This window comes from Grus americana, chromosome 14, assembly GCF_028858705.1.
Source record: "Grus americana isolate bGruAme1 chromosome 14, bGruAme1.mat, whole genome shotgun sequence".
Lineage (NCBI taxonomy): Eukaryota > Metazoa > Chordata > Aves > Gruiformes > Gruidae > Grus > Grus americana.
This window is the reverse complement of record NC_072865.1, coordinates 12,320,594-12,337,425: the sequence shown is the minus strand read 5'-3', so window position 1 is coordinate 12,337,425 and position 16,832 is coordinate 12,320,594. Positions and strand designations below refer to the sequence as shown.

Sequence of the window (16,832 nt, the reverse complement as noted above, 5' to 3'; positions counted from 1 at the left end):
GTGACTTTCATTAGGACAGCAAATGTAGAACTGCTGTGCTTTGTGGTTGCATATAAATCATGGCAAGACTTAAGGTTTTTCTGCTCCAATGTCAGTGGCTTAAGAGGTTTTTAGCTTTGTTTTTTCCTGTCTAGACTATTATAGTTAGAAAATCATCTTCAGCCAGAATTCTAAAACATACCTACCATGGAATTCAGAAACTTTCAGTCTTTCAGTATCTTTGATACTTCCATGTCGAGTGTCACTTTATAATTCACAGCACTTCTAGTGTGCTGGAGTGACTCTTTGTTTCAGTTTGGGATGCAGGTATACCTGCATATCAATCTCCAGTACTTGTTTGCATTTAAAACTGTATCTTCTGTTCTAGAATCACCTTTAAGGTCATACTGAATAGTTTTTTATTGAGAATTTCTTGAACGTTATTTCTTTCCATCATATCCCTCCCCTACCCAAGTTACTTTTGCATTATTCATTAACCTGTAGGGGTTGTAGTACCTGATCCTGTAGCATTAATCCAACGTTGGAATCAGGAGCTCAGCCTGATGATTTGTAGCTTGAAGACTGATTGCTAGAATTTGAAACATTCCTTATGTACTTCTGCCTCAGCTTTTTTGCCTAGTCTTGAAATCTTGTTGCAAGAAGGTACAGTCTGTATTGACCTTAGTAGATAGGCTGGCTATTAGCGCGCTAATTAGCACGTACTCAGTTGTTGCTAAATACCAAATCATTGGGCAAGCTTGGTTATTAGAAACCTAAATTGGATTCCATGTACTAGGCTCTAGCTTCCTGGCTGTATTAATATCATCAGCAAGTGTGTCATGCTGCTGTGATAGTGTTCCGGTAGTCTCGAAATGAGCATATGATTGAAAGCAAGGTGTCTTGTTTGCTGTTGAGGGTTTTGGCCTTACGCTCTGCAGAATGGCCAGTGTTCTTTGAGACATACGGAAGAATACAGGGTATGCATCACTTCCATTAAGCTGCTGAGCTGCCATTAACTATCTGTATGTGTAAGCTGGTCTAGTGTGAGTGGGTTTTTGTGAAGTGTGCTTTTGCACATACTAGTTTCCTTCCTTAATTGTGCACTGTAGTTATTGAGCTAATGTGATACAAACTACAAGAGTAACATTAAATAGTTGTAGAACTAAGATGCATATGCTGAGTAGCACAATCTAATCTGTTCCACTAGATTGAGAAAAGGCTTGAACTAATTCACTGTTAAGTTTTTGAACTGGCTAGTTAAAGCTAGTTGTGACTGCACTGTTACTTTGCTTCCTCTTAACTGTAGGCTGTTACATTGTGTGGATGTCTTAAAATGTAGTTAATGCCTAGTGATTCCTTGCGTTGTACAGAAATATAATCTATTTTCATTTTTCTTTAAGTTATTCCTTATTGACTTTGGTTTGGCCAAAAAGTACCGGGACAACAGGACAAGGCAACACATACCATATAGAGAAGACAAAAATCTCACTGGTACAGCTCGATATGCCAGTATCAATGCACATCTTGGCATTGAGCAGAGGTGAGTTCAAGGAGATTACTGCTGTGCTTTTGGAGACTGCAAGATGATCTTATTTGTAAGGTTCTGAAGTGTCTGAAGTAATTTTATGTGAATAAATGTATATATCCCTTTGCAAGTGCTGTTCTTCTTGGCTGCCTATGCAAGGGTAGGGAAAGAAATCCAAGCACCTAATTTGCTGCTTGAAGGTGGTCTGTCTTGCAGGCATGAGGTAGATGTTCTGCATACTGTTCTAGTTAGTTTTTTTTAAAGGATAAGCTATACTTTCATGTGGATCTGTCTGATGACCCTCACAAATAAAATGGTGCACTTTCCTTACCGTGTTTGGTACCTGTTGATGCCACTGCTGTCTGGCTTGAGATGCAGTTCTGTAGCCAGAAAGGGTATTCTAAAGCTGGTGTCTGTGTCCTGTTTTCTCATTCTCCCTTTAGGTTAGTAAACTCTGTTTTCTCTTTTTGCCTGCAAGCAAGACTTAAAGATCTTCTACTTCACTGACACTGTATTTTGGTTTCTGGTATATGCAACCATAGTTGTGGCTCTGTATGTGTGTATATATATACACATGCATTTGTGTTAATGTTTGAGCTTTGCTTAATCAACAAACACAATTTTATTTGGATCAAAAACATATTACTACTACAGTATCCTAGCAGTGGTCCAGTGGAGATAGCACTTTAAGTTGTTTGGAAGTATATGTTATGTACTTATGACATATGAAGTGATGCTTCTCTTCTCTTCCTTACCTACATGTCTACATATAATAGTGTGCTTTACCACATGATGCTGAGGTCCTTAGACATAGTTGAAACTTCCCTGAATGTCTGTGCCTCTAACCTTCAATTTAATCAAGATGGGAATGACAATTTGTAGATGTCAACTCCAATAGAACATATACCTTAAAAATATTTGGTGCTTTTAAAGTGCTCCATGTTTTCTATTTGTTTTAATTTCCTTAAGGTTCCTTGGGTGTATTTTGTTGTCTGTCAGTGTTATTTAAGCCTACTTGATATGTGGGTCAAGTAGGGTAAATGACAGGTGTCATTTCTGAAGTAAGTACACTTCATAGAACCCATGCTGTTCTCATAAGGGAATGGCTGTGCTAGCACCTTATGGTGAAGAGACAGAACCGCAAAGGACTATAGCTTTGGAATTTAGTTGGAGGTCTTGTACCATCTCTGGTATTGAGAATTCTAATGCAAATAGAAATATAGCTTGGTATGTGCTAAAAGTTATTAAACTGTCTAGATCAAGCGAACAGTGAGGCAAACAGATAATGTATTCCTGTAATCAAGAGAAACCAGTCCTGAATGGCAGAATATTTCAATTGTTAGTGCTGTCCTTTAACTGTTACAGAACATGTTTTCCTATATGTAATGGTAGCTGTTCTCAGGGAGCTGTTAGCAGTGTTATCCATTTCTTGTTTTAATAATGGAGAGTATTGTTCATTATTGTTTTCCAAATTTTGAAAATCACTTTTATCAGTATATGCTCAAATGTAACATATCATTACAGATTTGCAAAACTAAGTGGTTCCTACTACAAAATCATGAAATTAAACATTAAAACAATGAATTGGATCGGGGATGGAAAGTATTAATCCCTTTATTGCTTCTGAATTTACTACTGCCTTCTCAGAAAATGTAATTTTATGTCATGACCTTATACTGGTTCACTGAATCCTGTTGGTGATTAAAATTTGCAATTCTAATAGAATTAGCAGGTTTTACAGGCTGGAGTTTGTGGTCATAGTATCACTTTTCATCCCTCTGTCTTTGGCTGTGGTTTCGTGTTACAGCTGAGATGATCTCAGAGCTAGCTCCTGTCAAGAGGAGTGAACCAGTCTTCCCTTCCCTGACCCCTGGGCACAGCTAGTGATTTTTTTTTTTGTCCTTGTGGTAAAATGGTTTAGGGAGCCAAACTGATTTTCTTCTGGGATAGCTCCCTCAACTGGTTCCCCAAAGGGTCAGAGCTGGAACACAAGGGGGTGACAGGGAGGCCATTCTGGTGATTATTAGTGGTTACATTGGGGTGGCTATAATGTAAAGTATCACCTACAACTTCTTTCCTCTGATACCAAGATCCGGAGGTAGATCTGTCCAGGTTTTTACAGATTGTTCTCACTTAAAGGGAGCTGTTTTACCCTCACCCATATGTACAATCCTGTTTGCAATGTTGCTCTCAGCCTTTTACTCCCTTGTGGGAATAGTAGGTATGTAGTCTTTCCTGCCACTTCTGTAGTTTTCTTGCAGATCTGCCTGGGTGGCAAAGCAGCGGCAATACCTGTCAGATTCTCTTGTTAAGGGAGCTGGAAGGAGAAAAATAAGTTACTTTTCTGTTTCATGTTAAATAGATGTCAGCTGCAGTGGGGCAGTCAGAGGAAAAAAATCTGATTCTACCACAGTTGGGAAGAGACAACTTTGCCAAGAGGAAAAAAATCGTGGAGCGTATTTTCCACTTCAGTGAACTGTACTAGCCTTAGTAATTGTGAAGGCAGTGTAGCAAAGTATGATGATGTTTGTGTGGCTAAAGCGTGGATCTGGAGCATACACAGTACAGAAAACATTTGAAGCCTTTTAGATGAGAGTTTGTGTGCAAATTCTCAGTGAAGTCTAGAGATAGATAGCTTTGGAGCTTTCTAGCTGCCTTGAAACAGACTTCTGGGAAGAAAGCAGAGGCACCTCTCAGATTGATGCATGCACCTTTCTAAATATTGCTTGCCTTTTAAAAATCATGGAGGCAATTCAGGGGTTTTTTAGCAAGTGAGGAAAGAAAGGAGTTATGCCCTTCTGGGGCTAGATGTTCAGTATTGGTCCAGGAATGAGGCAAGGTTCAGGGAAAAATCTTCCTTACTGAAGTGAAGGCTAATGTCATGATCTCTCTTACAATGCATTCTGTGGTTCCTGCAGGTAAAACTTCAGATTCTATCCAAGCTACTTAATTAAATGGGACAGACATTTAATGTTTCTTTTTTATTTTCCAAAGTTTTTGTTTCCCAAATTATTCTAATGTAACTGCAGATGGAAACTTGCCACACACAATACCTACTGACTATTCCTTGCTTGAAAAATGAATAGGATCTCCTTCCTGCTTGTGAAGACTTGTTACATGTCTGCAAGTGGAATCCTGAACACCTAGATGTCTTAGCTGTAGTAGCAAGAGATCTTCCTTTGCACCAAAGCTTAGGTTTTATTTCTTAATTATTCTTTTCTTGTTTTTTAATTTTTGAATGCTTGTGCTATTTGGAATAAAGTATGAAATGCCAAAATTTGTAATTCATTGTGTTCTTCCTCTTTCTCCAGTCGTCGGGATGACATGGAGTCTCTAGGCTATGTATTGATGTACTTTAACAGAACCAGCCTGCCTTGGCAAGGATTAAAGGTAGGCTATGTTGCTTTTTCCCCCCACCCTGTTTTTTTAATGTTGGGCTGGGTAGGTGGTTGTATGTAATATTTAGCTTCAGTTATACAAAGCGATTTTTCCCTAGCTGTGATATTTATAGAATGTAGAAGAAAGGTTCTTTCACCTTCCTGTGCAGCAGGCAGAATGTGTATTGTATGACTGTCTTAAAATTTATGCTGAACAATAGTATACGTCATCTTTGCAAATTATTATTGTCTTGTAGGCTGAGGCCCTCTCTGGGAAGTAGAAAATAACATTGTTAGTGGCTTTTTGAATTGCTGTAGAGAGCATGGAAATAATCTCTCACCTAGCAAGTTCAGCTTTAGTGATATGTTCAGTTCACCATAATAAACCGAAAAATTATTAGCTGCAACAGACTTGTTTCAAGTATTATCATGTATGGTAGCCAACTACAAGCATGGCAAGTATTTCTTATTTCTGTTACATAGACTTCAGTGATTTGTTGTCATGTTTTAATTGTTTTTCTTCATGTGAGAGTTGTGTAACTCATGGTGTTGCAGCTGCAAGTTTTCTAAAAAGGCAAGTGGGTTGTGAAACACTAGAACTCTTCAGCTGCAAATGAATGTAATGGCTGCTTACTGAAACATGCAGGCAGCCCTTGAATGGGGTGCTGAGTGGGAATTAATAGAAATTTGGCAAATGGAAATGCAAGTCTGGTCTGTTTAATGGACAAAAGCAGCAGCTAGAACTACATGAGCTGTGCCATGTGATAGAAGCATTAGACTGCAACAAATAGTATTAAACTGTGTCCAAGTCTTAATACCAGATTGACCTTCATTCCCTTTGCAATAAGTGTGTGGGACTTGGAGGTTTCACATAAAATACTTATGGTTCACCAAAGAATTTTTGTCATTTTTTTTGCTACTGTCCTTGTTAATCCAGTGTTGCACAATGTCTCTTATATTGTGACCTACATGTTCCACAGGCTGCAACAAAGAAGCAAAAGTATGAAAAGATTAGTGAAAAGAAAATGTCCACTCCTGTTGAGGTTTTGTGTAAGGTAAGAGTTTCCAAATGATGTCATACTGTGAAATGGACGTTCTTTTCTCTCTTGTTTTTTAAAACTAGAGCCAATGTATTAGTCTCACATGGCATTTGCTCCTGAATAATACTTCTCTGGCAGTCGTGGGTGCCTTGTGTTTGGCCACCCAACAAGACTGTCGGCATGGCATGTGTAACGGGAGGCATTCGCTGCTGTTTCTTGGCATAGTTTGTGCCACAATCATTCCAGTACTTGGTGACTGGCTGTGCAAACTATCCAGCTCTCTTAAGTGAGGCTTGTTCATTTCTTTAGCTTCTACAGTGAAATTTCTACGTGTGTCCTCTTGGATAAATAAAACCAAGGTAGAGCTGTATAGCATGCTCATATATACTTGTTTCTACCTCTTCAAGATTGTTCAGATTGTCTTCTCTATCTCAAATAGAGGCTGTAGTGGAATTACCTATTAAGTGATCTTTAAAGCCATGTTGCAGAATGTTTTTCCAATGCTATCCTTTGGGTCTTAAGATTTATCTTGAATTGTGGCAGCCACATACTTGTTAAAAGGTCCTTGAGAACACATGGTAATTTTTGCACATCAAACAGCAGTACTGAGGATTGCACTTCCTAGTCATGCATGTTTATATACCCTTACAGTCTAACAACATCTTCCAAACTGCTGAACTGTTATGCCCTGTGTTTTCTTGTAGTACAGCAGTATGCTGTATGCTATTACCTATTTACGTGTAGGCTTTTATATAGTATTAAATGTGTAAATATGTAAAGCAGGGGATCTTTGAAAGAAGTCTTCACACTTAATACTGGTAACTGACCTTGCCTCTAGTATGCTTAAGTAGATTATCAAGGAAACATGAGTGGAATCTTTTAAGAGGCAATTACTACTTATTTCAGAGTCCTAGTTAATAAGAACTAGGTTTAATTAGGATGAATGAAGCATTTTAAATATGGTGTATGTTGAAGGCTTTGGTAGCAGAGGATTTGTGATTGCAAAACATGCATCAGGTAACAGTTCGGGGGGGCAAGGAATATGTACCTGGTAACTTGCTGATCAAATCCACTTTCTGAAATACAGAATAAATGAATAACTAGAGGCAAAATGGAGTTTACACATACAAATCTTCAGTCAATTTTTGTCTGCCATTATAGGCAGAAATACAGCTTGTTGCCTTCTTACAGGGTTGTTAGAAGCTTTTTGGTGCAAGCCATGGCTTGATTAACACTGTTGATTTACAGGGATTCCCTGCAGAATTTGCCATGTATCTGAACTACTGTCGTGGCCTGCGCTTTGAAGAGGCACCAGATTACATGTATCTGAGGCAATTATTCCGTATTCTTTTCAGGTCAGTCTCAAAGTGTAAAAGTACAGAAATTTGTCAGTGCTTTACCAGTTGGTAACTGTTCTGTGGGACTTGCACTGCAGAAAGCTCTGCTCCATGTGTGTGTGGTGTAGGGAATTCTTCTGGGACTTTCTTTCCATTTCAGAGTTTGCAAAGCTGTTTAAAAGGACCTGAAAAATACTGTTGAATGTTAAAAGTGAATGAAAATATTCTCTTGGGTTTTGAGTTGTATGATCTGACCACTAATGCTAGAGGGTTGAGCCCATGCTTCAAGTTCTGTTGCAAGTAACTTAAGAAATTGACCCCTCAGTTAAAGTGTTTGAAGCTTTTTATGTTTGGAGATCGGTGATAGGACTAAGAGTAGTGCCCCAGGAGATGGACTTCAATGGAGAGGAACAGTGCTGTTTCACTGAGCTTGTTAGAAAAACCAGAACAGAAACTCAGCCTTGTGGAGTGAACAGCATCCATCAAAAGAAGAGCTGGTACTGATCTCTCAAGAGTTTCCCTTCAGGTTTCTGGAATCCACAGCAATTTTTATTCAATGATTTTCAATACTGCAGTCCCTCCTTTAAAGTATATATTTAAAAAAAAAAACAAAACCCTGAGAACCTCAGAGCATAGAAGTTAATAAGCTGGCTTGTGAGGAAGTGCTGCTTCAATAAATACAGACTTCTTACATGAACAGTGAAGAAAATGTTGCTTGATGGTATTTGGGCTTGCTTGAAGAATCCCTTTAAGTTAGATGGTATATAAATGCTGACTATTACTATAATCTCTAAAGCAGCTACAAAGAGTTAACCTCTAGTTCTGGGCTTTCAGCAAAGGCTTGGTATTAGCAATAAGGAAGTGATGATGTGTTACAGTAAAGTATTTCACTCTTTTCTAGGACCTTGAACCACCAATATGACTACACATTCGACTGGACAATGTTAAAGCAGAAAGCAGCACAGCAGGCAGCCTCTTCCAGTGGGCAGGGGCAGCAGGCCCAAACCCCCACAGGCAAGCAAACTGACAAATCCAAGAGTAACATGAAAGGTTAGTAGCCAAGAACCAAGTGACGTTACAGGAAAAAAAATTACACTAATTTGGACAATGTTGACAATTCAAGTGTTAGATCAAGGAGGTGGTTTAAAAAATATATTTGGCTGTTAATTTAAAAAGCAAAACCAAAAGACGTCCTTGGAGAATTTGACTACTAACTTTATACCAAAATGTCCTTGTTCTTCATACCATTTCTTCTGGGGATGTTGGGTCATTTTTAACCACTGCATCTTTTGCTCCTGCATTAACCACTTTCCAAAACAAGAAACTGACTTGGTGTTGGGAATGTGACATTTTTATTTATTTTTATTTATATATATACATATGATATATATTTATATATATAAAAATATATAATACAATCCAAAATCCTAGACCTAACACTTCTTAAGGGATAATTCTCATTAATGAGGCAAGGATCTAGAGACTTTGGGTTCTACTCCTGTTCCAGCTGGTATAGTGCTGTGGGTTTGCTTCTATTCTGTTATGCCTCAAACATTGGAAACAGAAAATTGTGAATGATCTGGTTTCCTCCGGTGGGTTTACATTGAGACATTTGGTCCAAAGTTGAAAGGACCAGTGAGCTCAAAATTAAAAATGTCTTCCCTAAATCACAGAGTAATCCCAAACTGGTGTGGACTGCCAAGTCACAATTTTCTGAAGTATCTGGATGCTCTGGGGTGGGGCTTCAGGTTTCTGGACTGTTTTTAATGTTTCTAGGTTATGGTTTCAAAGGGAAATGTTGTGAAATGTTCAAAATGTAATTGTGTAAAAACCGAGTTCTGAAAAAGCACATTCAAATTTTTTTACACGTTCTAGAGGCTTTTAATTTTTTTGTGATGTAAATCTGCCAGTGTTAGTCTAGTAAGTAACTAGCAAGAAACTGCTACAGCTAGTGACTACTACAACCAGTCTTGTAATGAAACTGATTCCTCAAGATGACCTGTGGATGAAATTGAAGCTAATGAGGTTGTTCGAGTGAGAATAGACAATTTCTGTTTCTTGATGGACCTTCTTCATTGCACTTTTTAGTAACGAGGCCCATTGCTATAGCTATGGAGAAATTATTGTTGTTCTAGCAGAATTTCATTGGCTCTTACACAGAGTAACAGCCTTCTGGGGAATGACTCCCTCTTCTTCCCCCTCCCCCCCCTTCCCCCATCATTAAGGAAAAGCTTGTGACCTTTGGATTGATCAAGCTGTAATGTCAGCAAAGCATTGAAGTAGTTCTTGTCAAACATTTGAAGACTTCCTAAAACAGTTAGCTTAATCTCTTTATCAAAGTAAAGATTCCGGGTTTCTAAAATCCTACATGCTTTTTTGTGGTAAATATTGCCTGTTAATGAAGATTTTCTGAAACTAGCTAAGCTCAAGCAGGACTCTCTATGGCTTATATGTTGCACTCACATTGAAGATTAATGAAATACCTGGTTTATTTTTTCCAGAATTCAGTTGAATTACCATGTAGTTGCTGTAGCAAAGTGTATACCAAAATGGCTTAAAAGTCTTCGTGGTGTCAAATTATACTCCTCCGGTAACCATACCCAGTTTAATGAGAGTACTGGAAATAGCAATTTACAGGTGCATTTATTGGTTAAAAACCTTAAAGTATACTGTATAAAGTGCAAGTACTGTTGAAGATGTGCATCTTAGGAGTGGAGCAGGGCGAGTGTGAAATCTTAATTCTTTCAAAAAACGTCCAGAGACTTACATGACTTATTTGGACAGTGGGCTCACTTATGGATCTGAGTTAAGGCAGCCTCATCTATATTAAACCATCTCACTGAGTCCTGTAGGTTATTCAGGCTGAATATTCTGTTTGGTTCCAGGGTAGCCTGTTCTGTCAGTGGCTTTTTTTTTTCCTGTCCCTCTCTGGAACCCTGTGCAGTGTCTTTTGTAACAGCAAGATCAGCTGTTTTTGAACTTGGGAGAGGTGAACTGTTTCAACAGACAGAGCTTCTCTGCTGACTCTGGGAAGTTTAGCTCTTGATCTCTTGACAGTGCAGCAGTTGTTCAGGTGTGATTTGTAACAGTGCTTACAGTCAGCTTCTCTCAGTCATAAAACTGACTCAAGCAGTCAATCTCCAGGATAAAGTCTGTAGATTCCATTTGCAAGAGGTGTTTTTCATTCACTCAGTGGAGAGTTCTGTAAGCCTGTCAGCAGTCCCGCTAGCATTCACTGGACACCTATGGTCATGGCAGTATTTCTCAGAACAGACTATTAGTTCACTGCTTGAGACTTAGCCAGTTGACAACTAAATACTTTTCACTGCTTGTCTCTGCAGCTACTTAATAGAGAAGTTTGAACACCTCTCAAGCAGAGGAGCTTCTTAGTGTGACAGTGCAGCTACTCTTCCCCGCTGATTGGATGTGCAGCTGTAGTAATAAGCAATTTGAGTATCCCTCACATAGCATAGAGATTATCAAAGTTTTGTGTAACACCCCAGAGGGACAAGGAGTGATGAATGTGCAGATTTCAGCTGGCCCTGTATATAATGAAGATTTAGAGAGATGCTGGCATAAACTCTTTAGCATGTTCTTCATACTGGCAAAGTCTTGTGTGCTACATGAATGTCTCAACACTTCATTTGACAGCTGTGGTTGGGAACACTCCTGTGTGGTCTTAATAGGACTTGCAAGGGATGTTGTGGGTTGAATCCAGCTCCCTATTGCTCTCTGTAGAGTTGGGCATTCTCTTGCTCATAATACCTTGGATTTGAGGTGTTCTAACAAGTAGCAGCATATTGTTTCTTAGTATGTCGTTTGTCCTCAGGTTCAGGACCCCATTTTCATTGGAAACATCCAGGCTTCTAAAGCAATGAGTTGATAGGTTTCTTTCCATGCTGGGAGCACACTCCTCCTTTGTTGACTTAGTTTTGGCTGCTTGGATGGAGAAAGTGGTTCAAATGATGAATCAGTGTTCGCTGCTGAACACACCAAATGGAAAAACAGTGTAACTTTTGGTTGTGTGCATCGCTAAGGGTTATGGACGGTTTTAGGCCAGTGGAACCAAGGAATCACTAGGATTTCTGTGAGAATTTGCACTCAAGTGGGAATGACTGTCTTAATTCTGCAGGATTTTTTTTTATATTAGAATCAGTAGTGCAGGATAAAGAGAATTGTCCTACAGTGCATTAAGACTGGGTTCAAACAAAGCTACTGAATCTGTTCTAAATTACCTGTTGCCTATGCTGGAAGAGTTTAAGCTGTTGTCTTGGGTACTATCCAGATACATTTTTTGATTGAGTGTCAGGCTATGTTTAAGACTTGTTTGCACTTGCTTCTGTCTGGATGACAGCACAAACTATATCTGAGGTCAGCTTTGTATTTCACTCTGAAGAGATTTCTGTTGAAAAACTCAGAGCTGTTGCTCAGATGAATTCATACATGAACAGAAGAATACCATGCTGTTTGGAGAGCATCCAGAACGGAAATTTGCTTGGCAAACTAGTCTGTGGTTGAGATTCCTGTTACCTCTTTAAAGCACAGTGCTGCTACCTGAGTCACCAGAAATGAGTATATAAGTACTCACATGAAGACTGGCTTAGCTTGCAGTAACTGGCTCTTTGAGATGTGTGTATGTATTCCTTTTCCACAATGTCTTGAACTTGTCATTTGGCATTCTGAACTTTGAAAGAATTGTTTGTGATGCCCCACCTCCCCTGTTGCATGAGTTTCACTTGTCCTTCCAAGGACAGAAGGTATGCTGGGTTTGTAGTCACCATCAAAGGTTCTTGCTTCGGCTCTGGTTGCCCCAGAGCATCGTACCATGTGAGCATGTAGTGAACACCAGTTACTGTAAGGTGAGTTATTCCTGTTCCTTTTCCTTCTGTCTGTGTGACACTGCTGTACTGCGTCTCTGAAGAGCACCACTGCAATCAGATGACAGTTTGACATTCAAGGATATAAACATGAGACATTGCAGACAAGTAGAAAACAATCCTATGAAATTACATCCTGCTTCCTAGTGGCAATAACACATCTTGTTTTCAAACTGTTGGTCTGAATTCCTGTTTGAGGAATGTAGCATCCAGCTGGTGCATAAGCCTGTTTTCCAGTGCAGCAGTAGGTGTGAGAGGTGCGTGTTTGAGCTGAAGGATGGTGGCAAATGCTGGTTAGCTTTGGAAATGGACACCAGGAACTCTGCAGTTCTGGGACGGAGCAGCATTTTCCCCTTTGAATGACCATAACTGATGTTTAATTCTCCTACTGTGAAGGCTGTTTCTCATTTTCATCCCGTATCAGTAAGTTGTCCTTGTGTTTATCTTGCAGGTTTCTGAGCATGGCGAGGATGGGACAAAGCAGAGCAGATCGGAGCAGGACTTGTCACTCCCCAAATCCTAGAAATTTTAGTTCATACGTACACTTGCCAGTGGCTGTGGGCAACCATTTACTTGGTGTAAAGAACTTAATATCAGTATAAACTGGCTCTGGGCAGTGTCAGTGATGCTGCACTTTGAGTTGTAGCAGCTGTAATTGTGAATATTACTGAGATAGTGAAACATGGTGTCCAGTTTTCTATTGCATTTTTTCAAGTGGAGAAGTTAACTAATGGTTGACACACAAGTGGAGAAAATTGTGCATATGCCAATTTTTGTTACCTTTTTACTTTGAACTACACTGCTTATGAGATCTCATTGTTTTGGAAGAATGGCATGAACAGTCTTCAGCAACAGTTGTGATAATTGTAAATGCTCACAATTGTGCACTCTTTTCTGGTTATTCCTCCCTGGGTTTTGAAAGTTGTACACTTAAAACATTCTTAAAGTTGTTGACTTCTATGTGCGACATACCAAGCCAGCTGACATGGTAGTAACCAAAGATTCCAGTTTTTAAGCGTATGAAAGACTCTGCCTGCTTACCTGTGCTAGAAATAACAGCATCTAAAGTGAAGACTTAAGAGAAACTTAGCGACTACTAGATAATCTTTAGGACTCTGCATTAACTCTATAATGTTCTTGGTATAAAAGGAAAAACAGCATATTTGTCACGAAATTTAGTTAACATCTTACAACTGAACCTGTATGTAAGTTGCTTAGATAAATGTAATCACTGTAAACATCTATATGATCTGGGATTTTGTTTTTATTTTGAAGCGGGAGCTTTTTTGTTTACAAGTTCATTAAAAACTAAAAACTGTTTCTGTAAGGAAATGAGATTTTTTTAATTTGCCTTGTTAATTCAGTTTAAAAAAATCTGCATTACCCTGTTTTTAAACCAAGTTTCAAGGCCATTTGTTAAGCAAAAGAAGTCATATTTCTTTCCAAATCATTTTAGATTTAGCGTTGTAACTCTTCCTCATTTTGTTTTTAAATAAATTTTGTATTTTTTCCTTGAGGGGGAAGGGGCAGTCTTGCATTTTTATAACTTGTTGTTTGAGACCAGCCCTCTATACTAAGATTGGATTTAAAAAAAAAAAAAAAGAAATGGCATCTTTTGCAGACCTGGTATTGGCAGCCTCCGAGTGTTGCCATGTCATGCATCGGCTGGACTGACTTGTGACTGCTAGTTTTGAGGAAAAATTTGAATGGAGTATTTGGATGGTTTTAAACCAAGGCATTTTCTTTCAAGTTCTTGTGAAGTGGATATGACCAGATTTACTCTTGTTCTTGGGGACAGCCTTGCACCATGCAGAGTTCACATTGGTTACTGCCCCAGGCTGTCTTCCTTCTCACTCCTATTCTAGCCCAGCTGAAAGAAAGAAGTACTTTTATTGCTGGTAATTCTTTAACAGTGTAATTTATTCCTTTATAGCATGTCAGAATAAATTAAAAAAAAGTCTGAAAATGCTGCCAGATGCCTATTGTGTAAATGTTGTTTGTATGTTAGCTTTTAGACAGTTTCCATGCATGTAGCAGAGTTCCTGCTCACAGTTCATATTTTTACTGTTTGAAAAGGTCTTTCATTTTGAAAACCATTTCTTCAAGATCATACTTACACTGTGCACTCTCTGTCATCACGGAGTGATAATCTGGATCAAGGCCATGCTCCTGTGTAGTCTCTATGCATACTCCCTTTATGAGGATCTGCCCTGAGAAGATGTTAAACTTTAGCTGGAGAATGTTGTGTGCTAATAATAAACACTTGTATAGATAATGTGGAGTACAGGGAGGCATCTGCTGGGCTTCAGAGATATCTGTGCATGTTTGAAACTTCTGAGTCAGAGTGGTGTCTCTCTCTCTTACCTGGAAGGTGGAAGAAGAAATGTAGCTAGTTCTGGCTAGGATGTTTTCCTAGGCTCTGAGTATTGCCCTATCCGAATAAGGATGCTTTACAAGCAATGCCTCATATGAAAACTGGTATGTTTCTAAGAACTGGTATCTAGAACACTGTTACGTCCTTACATAAGATTTCTACTGTCTAGGCAATGCATCTGACAACACGCATTGGCAGAAGGGGAAGAAGCATCAACAAAATGCCTTCTTGGCAGCTGTTTTCAGAGTGGCTGCTTGGAATTGTTCTGGCACCTTTTTTTTTTTTTTGCTTTGACATGAGGTATTCGGAAGTCGGAGGAAATAATTTGGTTTCAGGAGAAGAAATTATTTCCTCTGTCCATTAAATGTACTCATGACTTTGAGGAGGGTTGTCAGATTTTAGAAACAAAACTGCCCTTGATAAGCACTGTATGCAAGAACAGTTTATGTGCTTGGCGTGTCAAAATGCATTGGTTGGCAGTTCTTACAACTGCAAGCCTTGTCCTGCAGAGGAGTGTGGAGTCCAGTTAGTCTTTCAGACATGGTGTGTTAATAGAGTTCACTTTGCAGAGAAGTGTGAGCTTAAACTGTCAGCTCTGCTGTGCTGCTTGGCAGAAAACCAGCCTGCACCCGATGTGCTGAGTGATGAGCAAGGTGGCAACCTTCCTTAAAGAGATGCTGTGGTACTGACACTCATTTGCTGTGTAATCTCTTTCGTTTGTAACAAAGATTTAAAAACTGAAAGCATTAAAAACTATGTGGATCTTGACTTCTGGTGGCAGCTCTGCAAAGGTTTTGTGTTGGGAAGTTTACTGTTATCTACTGTCCTGATGAAAAGTCCGAAACTTCTGCAAGCAGTCCCAGGCCCTTTACAAGTAGTAATTGTTAGAACAGGGGCCATAAAGTGCAAGAACAACCACCTTGTGTTCCCTGGAAAGTGCTAGAATTCGGGTAATGGCATTAGGCTGTGAGAACAGGTTCTTAGTCATCTTACTAAGCTGCGTACAGAGTTTCAAAGCAATTTATTAACCTCTGTGTAGCAACTCTGAGAGGCGTCCTAAGGCCACCTTTTAAAGGCTTGCTTAATTGGAGTGCAGAGTACTCCTATGTGTAGCATACTGGCTCATTATTTTTAACCTATTTAAGCCATTCCTTGTTACAAGCAATTCAGAGCTTTTTCCTTTTCTCCCATAAAAGGCTTTGAAAGAAGGACAGACTGCTCTAGCTTTCAGTTACTAGTAACATTAGTAATGTCTCACTGCCTTGCTTGCTTTGTGTGGTCTTGGGTACTGGTAATAAGGGATGAATTCCAGCCCTGACTGTGCTGAAAATATTGTCGGTCTCTGAAAGCTAGATATGTTTCTTGTAGGTGTGTCCAGTGTGTGCCATCCTAATATTTTTTGCTGATTTCTTTTAAATTCTGTCTGTACGGGGGTTACTTTCAAGGTTATGTACTGACTTGTTCTGCTGCTGTGGTGTTCTGCCTGTTCTCTCAGTTGGCTTTTTCAGGTGTGTCACAACTTGCAGGAACTTGTCCATGCTTTGTGCTGTGCTTCTCCTAAACTGGACTGCAGCAGAGGTGACGACGCTGAGGTCCCAGCTCTGCTTGGGGCAGGAGGTTGGGGTGGATGCCTCCCTGCAGTCCCTTCCAGCTGGAATTTTTTCTGTGATCCTAAGTTTGCTTTTTGCATAAGGCTTTAATTTCTCTTGACAGCATTCTCCAATTTAGAAGATTTGTTGCTTAGCCAGCTCCATCAGCCCTGTCTGCTCCTTACTTAATTGCAGTGAAATCATCATGATTTCATATCAGCTTGATGTCATAATACAAGTTTATGAGCAGGGCAGGCTCCAGACGAAAAGCAAAAGCAGGCTGGGAGGAAGAGCTGTCTGCTCTGAGCACTAATGCCTCTGGAAACACAAGGCAAGGGACGACGCAGAGGAAGTGCCCACCCTCCTAATTGGGCCTGAGTGGAAGGACTGCGTTCATGGCGTGTTCTAACGTGGAAATGGCCTGTTAATGTCATCCTTGTTAGCCAGGGCTAAACAGGAAGGGGGGGGAGGGTGGTGCCATGTCTGTATGCAAAGAATTGAGCCTGACTGTTGTGCTAGGACACAAGGACGTTGTCAGCTGTGTTCAAGAAGCTTTTCAAAATAGACCCAGGACTGTGTTGTCCTTGAAGGAAGGGTGGTGTGTTAAGGGAAGGCTCTGTCCAAAGCACAGGGCCGTGTCCTTGTTTCTGAAGGAACCACGGTGGGCTAAAGCTGCTTTGCCAAGCTCTGTACTAAAGGTGTGAAAGTTTTTAAATTAAGATGCTAACTTCAGT

General features: G+C 39.7%; 1 protein-coding gene across 5 annotated transcripts in view; it reads left to right on the top strand.

Moving 5' to 3' along the window:
• The window catches only part of CSNK1A1 (casein kinase 1 alpha 1), a 35,629-nt gene extending 20,352 nt beyond the window's left edge, over nucleotides 1–15,277 (top strand). For 2 of the 5 annotated variants that reach the window (XM_054841331.1, XM_054841328.1), the window contains 6 exons: nucleotides 1,380–1,519; nucleotides 4,816–4,894; nucleotides 5,862–5,936; nucleotides 7,170–7,276; nucleotides 8,160–8,308; nucleotides 12,587–15,277. In XM_054841331.1, the coding sequence (XP_054697306.1) occupies nucleotides 1,380–1,519; nucleotides 4,816–4,894; nucleotides 5,862–5,936; nucleotides 7,170–7,276; nucleotides 8,160–8,308; nucleotides 12,587–12,594 (558 nt within the window). In that variant the 3' untranslated portion in view covers nucleotides 12,595–15,277. Of the gene's footprint in view, nucleotides 1–1,379; nucleotides 1,520–4,815; nucleotides 4,895–5,861; nucleotides 5,937–7,169; nucleotides 7,277–8,159; nucleotides 8,314–12,586 lie in introns of those variants that run through there. The other 3 variants (XM_054841330.1, XM_054841332.1, XM_054841329.1) reach the window with 2 other exon arrangements.
• The last annotated feature ends 1,555 nt before the right edge of the window (nucleotides 15,278–16,832 follow it).